The 17,588-nt window shown below is 39.2% G+C and overlaps 1 protein-coding gene across 3 annotated transcripts in view; it reads left to right on the top strand.

Moving 5' to 3' along the window:
* LOC124605502 (mucin-17-like) overlaps window positions 1-17,588 on the top strand; it is a 208,214-nt gene that overhangs the window by 84,118 nt on the left and 106,508 nt on the right. For all 3 annotated transcript variants that reach the window (XM_047137232.1, XM_047137234.1, XM_047137231.1), the window contains one exon: window positions 8,834-8,899. In XM_047137232.1, the coding sequence (XP_046993188.1) occupies window positions 8,834-8,899 (66 nt within the window). The remainder of the gene's footprint in view (window positions 1-8,833; window positions 8,900-17,588) is intronic.

Below are 17,588 nucleotides of genomic sequence, written 5' to 3'. Positions count from 1 at the left end.
GAGATGGCTGTCATGTGTGCGCGAGTTGTACTTACTTGTGTGAATCAATGTGTGTGTGTTTCCTTTACTGATGAAGACTGTGGCTGAAATCTAATGTGTAAGTGCCTTTTAGTTGTGCCTGTCTGCAACTTAAGGTGTCATCTTTATGGTAATTAGACAAAGATATGTATGACAAACTTATGGAATTCATAAATAAAAACGGTACCTTGTGTAATGAGCAACACAGATTCAGAAATAAAAGGTTAACAACAACTGCATTTATGTGTGCTCCAATTGCATACTAAGCCTGATGAACAAGAAACAGGAATTAACAGGAGTATTTATTGACCTACTACTTTTGATGTGGTGGGTCATAAGATTCTGCTGTTAAAGCTTGAAAAAAAAAAAAAAAAAATGGTTCAAATGGCTCTGATCACTATGGGACTTAACTTCTAAGGTCATCAGTCCCCTAGAACTTAGAACTACTTAAACCTAATTAACCTAAAGACATTATATGACTTACCGAACAAAAGCGCTGGCAGGTCGATAGACACACAAACAAACACAAACACACACACACAAAATTCAAGCTTTCGCAACAAACTGTTGCCTCATCAGGAAAGAGGGAAGGAGAGGGGAAGACAAAAGGAAGTGGGTTTTAAGGGAGAGGGTAAGGAGTCATTCCAATCCCGGGAGCGGAAAGACTTACCTTAGGGGGAAAAAAGGACAGGTATACACTCGCACACACGCACATATCCATCCACACATATTTTTCCCCCTAAGGTAAGTCTTTCCGCTCCCGGGATTGGAATGACTCCTTACCCTCTCCCTTAAAACCCACTTCCTTTTGTCTTCCCCTCTCCTTCCCTCTTTCCTGATGAGGCAACAGTTTGTTGCGAAAGCTTGAATTTTGTGTGTGTGTGTTTGTGTTTGTTTGTGTGTCTATCGACCTGCCAGCGCTTTTGTTCGGTAAGTCACCTCATCTTTGTTTTTACATATAATTTTTCCCACGTGGAATGTTTCCTTCCATTATATTAACCTAAAGACATCACACACATCCATGCCCGAGGCAGAATTCGAACCTGCGACCGTAGCGGTCGCGCGGTTCCAGACTGGAGCGCCTAGAACCGCTCGGCCACCCCAGCCGGCAAAGCTTGAAAAATATGGTATTTGATGTCTGTATAACAATTTGATTAGTTTCTTCCTGAAGTATTGTAAGCAAGCAGTGTGCATCGGACACACAAATGTCAACCTAAGAACTATTCTGAATATTTGTCAGGCTATAAACTAATTAAATTTGGCACACACCAAGGATCAATAATGGAATCCCTTCTGTTCCTTCTGCACATAAATGATCTAAGCTCAAATGTGGATTTTCATCAAATGATCGCATATGCAGAGGACACCATAATTCTCTTAAAAAGGGAAAGAAAGGAAGATTACAGCAATTAGTAAACACTGTCACAAAACAGCTTAGCAAATGGGCACAAAAAAACCACACACATTACACTAAAATTCCACAATGCTTAAAACAAGGAAATGCACATCCCATTTGTCTCTATCAACTATGAACTAGTTGGTATTAGTACAGAAAAGAAATTCTTAGGGCTGTGACTGCACAGTAATGTGAAATGGAATAAACATATTGGATACCAATATGTAAAGCTAAGCAAGACATGCTACCTTCTTTGCCCACTAAAAACTTGCTGCAGCAATAATGAACACACATAATACCCTCTTTCACTCTCTCCTTAAATATGTAGTTACTTTTGGGGGAAACTCTAAAACAACTAACAGCACTTTCACAGGGCCATTACAACCATATTTGGATGCAATCACAGAGACTCATGCAAACATCTGTATAAGATTACTGATATTCCTCCTTTACCGTATATCTTTCTACATAATGGAATCTGTTATATTCTTTAAAATGGATGCAGTGTATAAGGACTGCAAATTTCAAATAAATTTGATCACCTTTCCAGACAGAACAAAAACTTACATATGCCCCAAATCATCACATCTCTGTGCCAAAATGTTACTTTCCACATGGGAGTTAAACTTTATAACAAACTTCCCAAAATATCAGAACAGTTACCTAGGTCAAAACATTTGGAAAACCTTTACAGTCATGTTTACAGTATAACTGCTAGTACTCCATTGAAGAATATTTAAATTTATAAAGTATACTTTAAAATATTTAATGCATGATGTGTATTTTTGTGATTTTAAATAAGTATGCATAGAAATCACTTTCACCTACGTACTTACAAACTGATATGACCAATCAATGTCTTATGCATAAGCTGCTTTGTAGGCAACAGGACCAATCAAATATATTCTACAATTGAGATTACTGTTCATTATGAATAATTTCTTTATGATCATCTCTTAGTAGTTACTGTTACACAAAGCACTATGAGATGCAGTGAGACACTGCATATACCTGATTTCAGTAGTTTCACATGGAGAGTCGAATACTTATTCCATCTTTTGTGAATGTAAAAGAAAGTGTTAATGTTGCATTTTGCAGTCACCCTTGTGAGCTTGACTATGTCCTTTTCACATGTGGTCTGGGGCATAGAGTAAGGTGGTGAACACTGTGTACCATTGTCAGGTGATGACAGACCATTGCATCCAAATGTAGGTCTGTAATGTACTAATGTACTTTCTTGCTTATTAAGATGCCTAAGAAAGGGAGATACTCACCATGAACAAAGATGACTACTAGACAACCTGTGCCTAAAATGTAGGTTATCTTATGAATCTCAGGTGATGTGAATAATTCACAATGACATAAATTAATGGAACTAGTGAGGTGGTAATGTATGTGATAGGTATGTATCTATCAGTGTGGATATACAAATTATGGTGCAGCAGCAAGACTGGTCAACAGAAACCTTCAGGATGTGCAACTTCCAGTACTGCTGGTACAAACACTTGACATATAAAGTAATACTCATACCCTTTGAAATTATATGTTTCTTCTTGAGGGAGGAGAGAGGCACTGGTTGGGGAAGGCTGTAAACTGAGAAGGGGAAGTGCAGGTCACTCAAACTTTGATTGACTGTGACTTTTCTGCTGTATGGAGGGAGGGCTGTTCTGTTCACTAATGGCATATCATGGGTTGGCAAGTGCTTACAGAAAATGTATTCTCTTTCCATTATTACAGAGTGGTTAGTCACTAACAAGACTGTCAAAATTAAGGACAGAAAATCTGATAACTTCAGAAAATAAGTGTCTTTAATCTTTAAATATTGGTTTCAGCTTAAGATTAATGTTCACAGAGAACCATGTGAATGTCACCACCACAACTCCACTATTAATGCCAGGCAGTGAGGCACTGCATGATGCTGTAGCGCATCACATAGGTAGAAACTCTAACTTAAAGTAACTGGAATTCATAACATTTTGAATCAGTTACTCTGCATCTCCCATTCAGCACGATAGTGAAAAGTCCATACCATCAGTTCTACAGTACTAGGTCAACAGTTATTTTTTCTAAGAAATGGCTTTGGTGTTAATGACACATGATACTAGTTTCCAGCCTTTGTTATTTAAAAATGTATGGCAGCTAAGGATTTTATAACATAAACCATGTGTCATCAGTGATAATTACTTTTCAATGTACCCTCCAGAAACAGCTTACAATATTCGAGTTTGCAAACAGCTGTAATATTAACCTCAAAACGTTTTAGGAAACTAATAAAAATTTACCACAGGTTTTTGTGTTGCCTTAATATAAATCTCATTTTGTGTATTTGATTCCATTCTTATAGTTAATTAGCAACTATTTAGCCCAACAGATTAAAAGATAAGCAGGGTGCTTATTTTAAAGTTACTTTTTCACTGCCTTGCAGTACATTGCACCAGCCAAAATGCAGACCGACTGCAAAGGCTGTTCTCGAACTTGGGATGAATTTGTTGACATTTGTAAGCAGCTGGAAAACACCCTGACTATTGTCAAGTGACTGGCAGCTGCTGCAAATTGATGTATTGGAAGATCTCTCAAGAGTCACATACATGTAATACTGGTACCAGAGCTACCTCAAGTACCATCCTCTCTGTGGACTCTATCTCCTCTGCATAAAGTACAGGATCTGCCATTACTCATCCACTTGACTGCTAGAGGTGTCTCAATGGTAGATCTGGGCATCCTGTACAGTTTGGATGGGGATCAAGGAGGACTCAATGTGTTGCACTGATCCCTCTAACCAACAAGTTTCAGGTGCTCTCTCTCACTAAATCTGAGTCAGTGGGACTCATACTTGCGTCATTCCAGTGACTGGCAGAGACATTTGAAGAAACCAGCCTTGCGCTTGGAGTTTCAATAAAGCTCGCAATTTGTAGCATTTTCCCCAGAACTGATCATGGCCCTTTGGTCCTGAGTCAAGTGCAGGGAGTGAACCAGAGACCTTGAAGGTTCCGTGACAAGCTAGGCAGTGGCTTTCTACATCTACATCTACATCCATACTCTGCAAGCCACCTGACGGTGTGTGGCAGAGGGTACTTTGAGTACCTCTATCGGTTCTCCCTTCTATTCCAGTCTCGTATTGTTCATGGAAGGAAAGATTGTCGGTATGATTCTGTGTGGGCTTTAATCTCTCTGATTTTATCCTCATGGTCTGTTATCGAGATATATGTAGGAGGGAGCAATATACTACTTGACTCCTCGGTGAAGGTATGTTCTTTAAACTTCAACAAAAGCCCACACCGAGCTACTGAGCATCTCTCCTGCAGTGTCTTCCACTGAGTTTATCTATCATCTCCGTAATGCTTTCGCGATTACTAAATGATCCTGTAACGAAGCACGCTGTTCTCCATTGGATGTTCTCTATCTCTTCTATCAACCCTATCTGGTATGGATCCCACACTGGTGAGCAATATTCAAGCAGTGGGCGAACAAGTGTATTGTAACCTACTTCCTTTGTTTTTGGATTGCATTTCCTTAGGATTCTTCCAATGAATCTGTCTGGCATCTGCTTTACCAACGATCAGCTTCATATGATCATTCCATTTTAAATCACTCCTAATGCGTACTCCCAGATAATTTATGGAATTAACTGCTTCCAGTTGCTGACCTGCTATATTGTAGCTAAATGATAAACGATCTTTCTTTCTATGTATTTGCAGCACATTACACTTGTCTACATTGAGATTCAATTGCTATTCCCTGCACCATGCGTCAATTTGTTGCAGATCCTTCTGCATTTCAGTACAATTTTGCATTGGTACAATCTCTTGATATATCACAGCATCATCCGCAAAAAGCCTCAGTGAACTTCTGACGTTATCCACAAGGTCATTTATGTAAACTGTGAATAGCAATGGTCCTACGACACTTCCCTGCAGCACACCTGAAATTACTCTTACTTCGGAAGACTTCTCTCCATTGAGAATGACATGCTGCATTCTGTTATCTAGGAACTCTTCAATCCAATCACACAATTGGTCTGATAGTCCATATGCTCTTACTTTGTTCATTAAACGACTGTGGGGAACTGTATTGAACACCTTGTGGAAGTCAAGAAACACGGAATCTACCTGGGAACCCGTGTCTTTCTGGACTTGGCTGTAGGATTGAGAACTGTAGGGACACTCTAAATGGGTTAAGCGTGCACTACACATCAGAGGCTGTTACTCAGGTAGGTGACTGTGTGGTGTGCGTACAAGGATTTTTTTTTAGCTTAGGCAACTCTCCAACCAATCCAGATAATGATAACTGTAGGAAACCCAGAAGTATCAGTGTAAGATTGAAAGAAATGCCTCCCCCAGGTGAGCATATTAAAATTGTAATGGTAACCTGCTGAAGCATTTGCAACAAGGTGCTGTGTTTTGAGATGCGCACGAAAAGCAGTGAAGCTTACATAATACTTGGCACTGAAATTGATAGCAGTGGGATTTTTGGGGAAATTTAAGTGTATATTGAAAGGGTAGGCAAATGAGGGTGGTGTATTTGTTGCAAAACAAGAAACTCAAACCCACTAAGATAGGTTGAAGCTGCATGTGAGATTGTTTGGGCAAGACTCAGTTTCAGGGGCAGGCACAAAATGATAATTGGATCCTTCTATTGCCCACCTGACTTTTCTCCAAACATAACCAAAAAATTTAGAGAAAACTTCAGTTCACTTGTATGTAAGTTCCCCAGTCATACTGTAAACATTGTTGGAGACTTAAATCATCCAACAATTAATTGGGAAAATTACAGTTTTGTTAGTGGTGAGTGTGGTAAGATATCCTGTGGAAAAGTATTAAATGACTTATCTGGAAACTACCTAGAACTGATAGTTGGGAACCCCACTCATGATGGAAACATATTGGATGTAATGGAAACAGACAGACCTGATCTCTTTGAGGGTGTCCATATCGAAACTGGTATCAGTGACTATGATGCTGTTGTGGCAACAATGATTACAAAAGTACAAAGTACAACGAAACTGAGCAGAAAGATGTAAATGTTTAATAAACAGTCAGTAATATCATGTCTCAATGAGGAACTTGAAACTTTCAGCACCGGGCAGGAGCAAGTAGAGGAACTATAGCTCAAGATTAAAAGAATAGTTGACCACGCACTAGATAGATATGTACCCAGTAGAACAGTCCATAATGGGAGGAAGCCTCCATGGTATACAGGTAAAACTTCTAAATAAACAGAGATTACTTCATAATAGATGTAAAACAAAGCAGAGGGCTGTAGATAGAGAGATGCTGAATGAAATATGTTTCACTGTTGAGAGAGTAATGGGTGATAACTACAATGACTGCCGAAGTCGAATATTGTCAGGTGATCCTTCATAGGATCCAAAGAAATTCTGGTCATATGTAAACGCTGTTAGTGGCATCAAAGGTAGTGTCCAGTGCCTAATAAATGAGACAGGAACTGAAATTGAGGGTAGCAAAGTAAAAGCTAAATTCTTAACTCTGTTTTCAAATGTTCCACTACAAAGCAAAATCCAGGAGAATTGCCCGCTTTAATCTCCATACCACTGAAAAGATGAATGAAATAATTATTAGTGTCAGTGGTGTTGAGAAACAGCTAAAATTGTTAAAATTGATCAAAGCTCCAGTGTCTGATGGCATTCCTGTCAGATTCTATACTGATTTGTGTCTGAGTAGCCCTCTGCTAACTATATAATCTGTCATAGATCCTGTAAACAAAATACCGTACCAAGTTCTTGGAAAAAACACAGGTCACACCCACCTACAAGAAGGGTAGTAGAAGTGATCCACAAAACTACCATCCAATATCCTTTACAACAATTTGTTGTAGAATCTTAGAGCATATTCTAAGCTCAAACTTAATGAGGTATCTTGAATAGAATGAGGTCCTCAACCCCAAACAGCATGGATTCTGAAAACTTCGATCATGTGAAACCCAACTTGTACTTTCCTCACTGGACATTCTGAAAACTTTGGGTCAAGGCAATCTTTCAGTCAGGGCAATCAGATAGGCGCAGTATGTCTTGATTTTCAAAAATCATTTAACTCAGTACCACATCTAGGCTTATTGTCAAAAGTTTGATCATATGGGGTATCAAGTGAAATTTGTGACTGTATTGAGGACTTTTTATATAGGGAGGACACAGCGTGTTATCTTGGTTGGAGAGTCGTCGTCAGATGTAGAAATAACTTCAGGTGCACCACAGAGAAGTGTGTTGGGACCCTTGCTAATCATGTTGTATATTAATGCCATTGCAGACAATTTTTATAGTCGCCTCAGACGTTTTGCAGATGATGCTGTTATCCATAACACAGTACTGTCTGAAAGAAGCTGCATAAATATTCACTCATATCTTGATAAGATTTCAAAGTGGTGTAAAGATCAAAGATTGGCAACTTGCTTAACATATTCAGAAATGTAAAATTGTACACTTCACCCCCCCCCCCCCCCCTACCCAAAAGGAAAAAACCATAGTATTGTGTGACGATAATATTAATGAGTGGCTGTTGGAATCAATTAACTCATACATACCTGGATGTAACACTCTGTAGGGATATGAAATGGAATGATCACATAGGCTCATTTGTGGGTAATGCAGGTGGTAGACTTCAGTTTATTTGTAGAATACTAGGGAAGTGCAGTCAGTCTACAAAGGAGGTTGCTTACAAACTGCTCTTGAGACTGGATCTACATTATTGCTCACGTGTGGAGGATGTATACTGGATAGGACTGACAGATGATATTGAATGTATACAGAGAAGGGCAGCATGAATGGTAATAGGTTTATCTAACCCATGATAGAGTGTAACAGAGATACTGAAGGAACTGAACTGGAAGACTCTTGAAGATAGACGTAAACTGTCCAGAGAAAGTCTATTAACAAAGTTTCAAGAACAGGCTTTAAATGGTGGCTCTAAGAATGTACTACAATCCCCTTCTTATTGCTCGCATAGGGATCGTGAGTATAATAGTAAAATAATTTCTGCACTCACAGAGGGATTCAAACAATCATTTTTCCCATACTCCATACGTGAAAGGAACAGGAAGAAATTCTAATAACTGGTACAGTTGCACATACCCTCCACCATACACATCAGAGTATAGATGTAGCTGATCTCTGTGGTAACATATATCCTCTTGCCTTATGTGCCTGGTATTCTTCTTGAAAATGAAGTCTTGGAGTGTGGATTGTGTGGATCTGCTGTTCGGGAACAGTGTTTAAAACCTAGGAAAAGCAACTTTTGTTTTGGCTTTTGTTTTCCAAATCTATATTTCCACTACTGTGAATCAATGCCAGTTAATATTTTTTCTCTTCAGCAGTTGATTTGTTTATGAAAAGTTTGAATTTTATCAGCAAATATTGTGTGCAAAACTTTTAGGTAATTAAAAGGTATTGCTTTTCTGTGTGTTTAGGTCATTGAAGCAGCTTTGCAGCGGTCTTCTACAACTTCTTTGCCCCTTTTCAACAATAATCTTCCAGTAAGTAGTGTGTCTTCTCTCTGACATTTATCATGTATTATATCTTTTTGTATGTTATCAGAGCAAAGAAAATGGCAGCTGCAATGATCAGAAGGAAACAAAAGGGGAAAATGTTTTATTTAATTGTGGAATCATTAAGATGAGTCAAAGTCACTCATGGGAGTACCATGTAGCTACCAGTGTGCAAACAACACTTATAACCTCTACAGACGACTTTCAGTTGACAAATCATGTAGGTATTTTGCTGAATATCATTTGACCACTGAGACGGGAATGCTGATGTGGATGAGTGTAGCTTAGCTTTAGACTGTTGTAAAGAATGTAACTCTTCTCATATAATTATTTGCATCTAGATATATAGGAATCAGCTACAGTGCTAATAATATAAATTTAAGTCACAAAACCCACACTGCAAAATCACAGTGCTAATTGTATACTTGATTGATTTTCAGATTATGATACTCAGCTAGTGATGTTTAATGTCATGGTGCTACTGGCTTTGGAGGTTTTGCTCTTTTTCCATTGGAAGTCTGCTCTTTCTGTATCTTCTTGTATCAATCTCTTGATTTTCTGAGAAGACATATGAGAGAAGGAGAGGAAAAAATTGGAGGTATGGGACAGGTGTGGAAGGGGATTTCAATGTCAAAACAGTGGAGAAAATGTTGGAAAATGAGAGAACAGTTAAGAGTTGGGGAAAGGGGGTGCATCTCAGAACAAATGAAGTTCTCACAGGTACCAAACTGTACGGGAGGAAGTTTTCAGCATGGAACAATGACAGGCTTCTGCATTTGATATGGACAGAGATTTTTATGGAGTCCTTAGAAGGTTGAAGATCAACGTATGTAGCTCAATCAAACAATGGAAAATCCAGGCTGGAATAACAACAATATGACAATATGAACTTGATAGATTGCTACTCACCACATTGAATGAAAGTCAGGTACATTGAAAACAAGGTGGCAGTTCTTCTGGAAAACTTGGAATTATCAGGAAATTTCATGAGTTTCATAAAATGTCAGGGAATTCTGTGTTTTTAACCTAGCATTGAAATTTAATTTCATTGAGTTTTATAAATCATAAATTTTAAAATACTTATTATTTCAAAGTGTGTAAATTATATGAATATTATTCCATATAAATTATCAGTGTTTAACAGCTATAGTTAAACTACTGCTAATGGCTAGTACAGCTCAGCTAAAGAAAAGTCATTATTGTGGCATGCCCCCCTTCCCTACGCTCAGCATTAATTTATCAGGAGCTTTTGGACTCCATCTTCCTCCACACACCTGGAATGCTCAGGGAAATTTCTTTTCAAGTTTGAGTAACCAACCTGAAAAAAAGACCACTAGATATTATGAGCTGTTGAACTAAGTCCTTTTCCACTTGTAGAAAAAAGTCATACACTTTCACACATCCATAACTCACATACACAGTGACTAGCATCTCCGGGTGCTCAAGCCTGACTGCAACAGCAGACTGCATCTGAGGTCGCTGCTTGCCTTAGATGCAGTTGGGCCTTAGTACCTGGAGATGGCAGTGGTCATGTGCATGTGAGTTATTCATGTGGGAATGTGTGTGTGCATGTTTTGCCTACAGTTGATGTGGGAAGGTAGCTTATTTAGGTGAGAAAGTCCAGGTGAACTGAAAATGAGTGCAACCGTGAAATTTTCCTCAGCAGCATCTTTGTATAAAATTTTCTTAGTGTATGGGGGTTGTCACTGTTATGAAGGAACTTGTTTATGTGACAGGGTTAGGGATGGACATAATGTGTTGAGCAATTACTAGTGGCCATAATGATATTCTATGCGGGAATCACAGTGGTAAGTTTTGCATATGCAGATGTTGGAAACACACACACTTCAGAATATAACTCAAAACTAAAAGACGGGTATTCTTCATATCATGGAACACTAATGATTACAGGTTAAAATGACATTACAGAGTGTACTGTATAGTTATAAGGAGCATAAAAACGTAAGTACTATGAAAAATGATAAGCTCCATTAGCAACAAGATAAGAACTATTTGAGAAGCAGTTAAAAAACTGAATTTTACTTCCACCTAAGTGTGAAACATTTGTGTGTCCCACAACTCCAGATAAAGACCAAGTGTGGTGGTGCAGTGATTAGCACACTAGACTTGCACTCAGGGAGGTGATGATTGAAATCCACATCTGGCCATCCAGATTTAGGTTTTCTGTGTTTTCCCTAAATTGCTCCAGGCAAATGCTGGATTGATTCCTGTGAAATAACAGGACTCCTTTCTTTTCCCACCCTTGAAACAATCCGAGCTTGTACTCTGTCTCTGATGACCTTAGAGTCAAAGGAATGTTAAATCCTAATCTTACTTCTTTCTTTCTTTTCCAAACAAAGGTTTAGTATTAATTGTATCAAACACTTGAATATAAGTTTTTACATGGGTACCATGAAATCACAAGTAAATAATCAACAACAGTATTTCTTCCTGGGTATTTAGTATGCTCTGTCAAGTTGTCAAAACATACAGTATACATGCATGTGCCTGACTCCTTTCTTAGCTAGTGTTACACCACCAGAGGCTTTGTACACATTGTTTTGTGTTCTGGTATTATCATGTTTTGTAATATTTTATTAGTAAAGAGGAGTACTGATAATGGTGAAGAATATTAAGGAGTTTACATATTGTGAAACAGCTGTATAATAATATGGCAGTACTAGACAGTAGGTAGGATGAAAGAATTCAGATTCAGATTCTTTATTTGTCATTGACCACATACAGTAGAATAGGCTTTTCCAGTGATAGAAAGTTACAGTTACAATCAAAGTACAGGGTATATCAAAAGAAAGTTCATATTTTAAGAGCTATCTGTGCATGTGCAGCAAATCAGAAGAGAATGGGTGTTATGTTCATCACTTGCTTGGCCAGTAGGAATCCAGTCAATATGGAGCACTTCTTAGGAATGGACCAAGCAGTCTGTGTGCAAGAATTTTACGGAGATGGTGAGTCAGTGATTGTAGCATGAAGGAAATTTTGCTATGATCATGAATTGCATAAGGTAAATGAACTTGATAATCTAAAAATAACAAAACTATATCATTATAGATCCTGCTGAAGATGCCATAGAGCAAGAAAAAGGCAAAACACGTCTGGGAAATTTAAATTAAGTTTCAGCAAGAAAAGGCAGTTTTATTTACATAACAAGTAAATCTCCATTTGGTTCATAGTGAAGCATCCTTCATGGCACTGAGCAGTGAGATATCAGCATTTTTCCCAGAGAGAGCAAACACCATCTCTGGCCAGCCACCAAATTATCTTCTAAATCATTCAGTGCCCTTGAGGCATATGGAGCTGCCTTATTACCAGCTTCTTATTCCTAAAGAAAAACAGCTCCTACTCCCAATTCCACTGATAAGTTTGAAGGATAAATTCGGGGTTGGAGACTTGCAGGGCAAAGGATCTGGAATTATTCAACCTTATACTTTCCGAAATTTCCTCATTTATGTTTGCATCTGTCACATCTCCCAATGTAAGAAAGACCATTTTCTACATTAAATAATGTTCAGCAGACAAATGCATGAGCCCAAATGAAGAGAATTTGGATTATTATGTATTTATCGTTTGGCTGTAAACTTCCGAGGAGATGCTCGGCTCGCCTTCGATTCAGCTCTTTGCATTTAAGGAGAGGGGCTGCATCTTTAAAGGACTTGATAACTGTCAGGATAGAAATGTATTTGGAAGGGATTGGCTGTGTCAAGTAGAAAGGGACCAACCCCAGCAATTGCATAAACTGAAAATGGGAAGCCACTGAAAACCATTTTGAAGGTTATCAGCAGATGGATTCAAACCACCTCGCCTCCTGAATCCAGGGATTGCTAGCTCAGTGGCTCAACACTCAGAGCTACCCCAGACTGGTGGAGATTTTGGAAGAACTGATTGTTGTACATTGTTTTAAAATAATATAAAATGAATCACAACAAAGGATTCAATTCTGACATTGCAATTTTTCCTTTAATTTCACATTCATTAGATAGTGTATGAATGTATGCATTTTTTAAGATTTAATTGTGCATGGAATTGCTGTCTTTAGTTATTATAATATGGAAGAGCCTAAATAGAGTTTGGACAAAATGGGGAGGAAAGGATGCAAGATGTAGTTGGGAACAAATGAACTATGGAATGTGTTGTCATCACTTACCCCTTTTGCTTCCCACAAACCCCTCTCCATGACTCCATATCGCAGCTGGTTTTCATAACTGAATACTGCTTGGGTAAGGAGGCCCGGCGATATTTTGCCATATGGGCTGCTAATGATAGATTATTGAGCAAATTTTTTAAAGAAATGAAACCATCATCATTTGGGTGATATTTTTCTTGATCAATGCTGTTTTTGGATGAAATAGACAGATCGAAGTGCATTTTTATGCACTGATTTTAATTTTATTTTATTTGTAAAGATATTTACTGCTCTGCTGTCTTGTAAACAAGCTGGAGGCATAATTACAGAAACCAGTACCTGTATGTTAGAAGTATTAACTCTGGCTAATGAGACACTTGTCTCAATGTGACATAAGGTGGTGAATGGCTGTCTCATAAAATTCCCGGGGCTTCGATGTTAACCAGTTCCGCATGTACAGCTGGACGTTGTTGTCCGAGATGGATCATTTGCTACTATGTTGACGTACTTCATTGATGAAGATGGCCCCCTTCTGATTCACTTCCTGCAGCACAGGACAACACTGAATGCCCAGTGTTACTTGCAACCTTGACCACCCATCGCCAAGTGATAAAATCAAAATAACCAGGCAATTTTACCTGTGGGGTCATTCTGCTCCAGGGCAATGCAGAGCCTCAGACAGCCAACACAGTCATGGCACTCCTGCAGAAATTCAAATGGAAGGTTCTCGGCCATCTTTTGTACAGTCCAGACATCTCTCCCTATGATTACGCCACTTTTGGTTCCCTTAAAAAGGCTCTGAGGGGCAAATGATTCACCTCTGATGACGAAGTCCAGCTGTACGAGCAGAACTGGTTAACATCACAGCCCTGGGAATTTTATGAGACAGCCATTCACCGTCTTGTGTCACAGTGGGACAAGTTCTCAACAGCCAGGGTCAATACTTCTTACATACAGGTACTGGTTTCTGTAATTACGCCTCCAGCTCGTTTCTTTTTGAACACCCCTTATATATAATGTGCACATATTTTTAACTTGCCATAATGCTAACAGACAAATCAAAATGGGTTTTCCTCTTCTACATTGTTACAAACGTATCCATAATTAGAAAATACCACACAGCACATGGACAAAAACAATAAATGGTGGCACTTGCATTAAATTTAACTGCACTTAAAAACTGAAATGATTAACAAAACGGCAATTGACCTCAAGTGAGGCTGACAATTGGTCTTGGCTAAAATAGAGACATGCAATAGCTTATAGTGCTATGGATGTATATATAATTTAAATCTATCATTGTCCTTGCTGACTATCAATAGTACATATCCCTTTTTCATCATATGCTTGAAAAATCAAAATAGCTGTCAGTTTTGTTACCTGGGAACTAGGGTGTGTGTAGTTTTATTTAGGTAATTGGGAGGGGTGTGAGGGGGTTGCAGCCTAGCTTGTAGATCACAGACTGGTTTCACAGGTAGACCTGCCTGTGATGGGATAGGTGACGTTTGCGACCAGACTGGAGTTGGTCCAGTCGGGTCACAAACGTCACTTTTCACATCAAAGGCAGGGCTCCTTGTGAAACCAGTCGTGTAATCTACAAGCTAAGTTGCAACCACTGTGCTGCATTCTATGTGGGCATGACAATCAACAAGCTGTCTGTCCACATGAATGGCCACCGACAAACTGTGGCCAAGAAACGAGTGGACCACCCTGTTGCTGAGCACGCTGCCAAACATGACATGCGTCATTTCAATGACTGCTCCACAGCCTGTGCCATATGGATCCTTCCCACCAACACCAGCATTTCTGAAGCACAAGTGGGAACTTTCCCTGAAATACATCCTACATTCCTGTAACGCCCCTGGCCTCAACAGCCGCAGCTCGTGGTCTTGTGGCTAGTGTTGCTGCCTCTGGATCACAGGGTCCTGGGTTTGATTCCTGGCTGGGTTGGGGGTTTTCTCTGCCCAGGAACTGGCTGTTTGTGTTGTCCTCATTAGTTTGTCATCTTCTTCATCATTTGTGACAGTGACTAGATTGGATTGTGAAAAAAATGGACTGTATAAAAATTGGGACTTTGTATGGGCGCTGATGACCACGCCATTGAACGCCCCACAAACCAAACATCATCATCGTCATCATCCTGGCCTCAGACTTTGTTAGTCATTGTCCTCACCCATCCTGTCTTTTCGCTGTTCCCATTCCAGCACTACACTGCCCTCGTTCCACTATTGCACCCAGTCTTTTTACTTCTCTCCTTTTCCGCTACCCCATTCCCCTCCTCATCTCTCTCCTGTTCACTGTCTAACCTCCCGACCGGACATAGCTGCCCTACCATCTCTCCACCTTGTTCCTTTGTGCCCCTCAGCAGCACTTCACTGTCCACCACCCCTACCCTACTATCCCTCCCCCTCCCCAACCCAGCCTCCTCCTTACCCCCACCCAGTTGCCACTCCCATCAGGCACTGATGCTGCTGGTTGCAGTGTGGCTTCAGTTGCCTGAGACTGCAGTCATGTGTATGTGAGTTGTGTTCATGTGAATGTGTGTGTGTGTGTGTGTGTGTGTGTGTGTGTGTGTGTGTGTGTGTGTGTGTGGTCTATTTTTGAAGACAATCTTTCTGGCCGAAAGCTTTATTTCTGACAGTCTTTTTGTTGTGCCTGTCTGTGACTATATGGTGAGTAGCAACTTTCCTTTTCATAATATTGCAAATAATGTAATGGATGCTAAGTACTGTGTTACTTTATTTTTCTCTACAGTCATTTTGCTTATCGTCTCAAGTCTCATAGTGTTGCAAATCTGATGGTGAATCCTTTGTAACAGTTTACTGGCACCAGCACTCCAAATGCCCTGGTATAGAGCATGGTGAAGATATTTCATACCATTCAGTAATTTGCTCTCCTATTATGTTTGCATGTTGACCAAGGGTAAATGAGTGTTCTTATATCAGGGCATATGCTCTAATGTCTTCTATCATATTCTTTTGATGCCTATGTACGATATATACAGTAGAGGTAGCAGAATTGGTGCACAGTCTTCTTTGAAACTGGTTGTCTAAATTAGTTAACAGAGTATTTCAAAAATAATGCCTTTTTTTAAAAATTCTATGGACATCCTTATTAAACTTTTATGTGGACTTTACCAACCTCCATGATCACAATGGTGTATCCATAAACAACTTCAAAGTCTGCATTCATACCTAACATTGGAGCATGGACTCGCATTCCGGAGGACGATGGTTCAAAATATCTGTGTAGAATGTGTAATGATACCTTGGTTATTAGTTGATGATGTGGCACAGTGTTCAACACATTTTGGAAATACATATGAAGATGGAATCTGCCTGATCACACATATCTACTATTTTCAAGGTACCATATGTGAACAAAACAAGCTGTGTTTCACATACATAATTTTTCCTGAAGCTGTGCTGATTCTCAGAGAGAGTTTCATTTCTTGTGGGAACATTATAATGTTCAAGCTTCAAATGTACTCTAGGATCCTGCAACAAACATTAGTTCCTCTGTTGAAATGAGTGTAGCTTCTGCTAAGTTAAAGACTCATTAGAGGATTTTGTGTTAGTTGTTCAATTGTTCCAATGTAGAGAAAGAATAAGTGAAGATTTTAAGTTCTGTGCCGCATTTTTAAAGAAAATAGTGTAAAACCATTACTGCTTAACAGCCATTTTTAGGCCTAAATGTTGTGTGCAAAAGTTAAGTGATTCGAAGTGTAATTAAGTACGTAAATTAATATTATATTTATATTAGAGCACTATAGAGCATAGTAAATAGGAAATTATCTTTATTTAGTGAAAGCTTAAAAAGTAGGCCTATATTGTAAACAATCATGAGTGTGAAGTGTTTTAGCTGCCGTAGGAAAGTTAGTTCTGGGGTGCTATGCAGCTGCTGTGACAGATCGTTTCACAGGGAGGAATGCAGTGGCATGGAAGCTGGGGAACAAAATGAGACTCTTCCTAGGTACTGTAGAGTGTGTTCATGGGGTATGAAAATAGCAGAACAGGAGGGGAAGATTAGAGCACTTCAGGCTGAATTATATAAAGCTCAGGAGGAACTAATTAGGTTAAGGGGGGAGAAGAGTGAAGAGAAGTGGGAAGTGGCCACAGAAAGAGGACAGTATCAGACAGTTTCATTGTTGGCACAAAAAATAGATTTGCCCTGCTGCCACAGTTAAGTACTGAAGAGCCTCATGTAGATGTACATGTAGCTGATGCACAGCAGAATTCAGTAAGGAAGCCTGTTGCTTCAGAAAAAGTAGAAAGAAAATTCTGCTGTTAGATAGCGATCTTGGAAGAGGTGTGGGCCAACTTCTGCAGTGTATATTAGGTGACAGCTAATTGTCCTATTGTTCCTATTATATATTAATGACATTTCATATGCAGTGTCACAAAATGCAAATTTTGTCTTATTTGCAGATGATACAAGTATTGGTATAAAAAACAGTACCCATGATCTCACTGAGCAATCAGCTAATGAAATGAAACTTCCTGGCAGATTAAAACTGTGTGCCGGACCGAGACTCGA

This window comes from Schistocerca americana, chromosome 3 (genome assembly GCF_021461395.2).
Source record: "Schistocerca americana isolate TAMUIC-IGC-003095 chromosome 3, iqSchAmer2.1, whole genome shotgun sequence".
Taxonomy (NCBI): domain Eukaryota; kingdom Metazoa; phylum Arthropoda; class Insecta; order Orthoptera; family Acrididae; genus Schistocerca; species Schistocerca americana.
The sequence above is the reverse complement of the archived record's forward strand: the minus strand, read 5'-3'. Positions and strand labels throughout refer to the sequence as shown.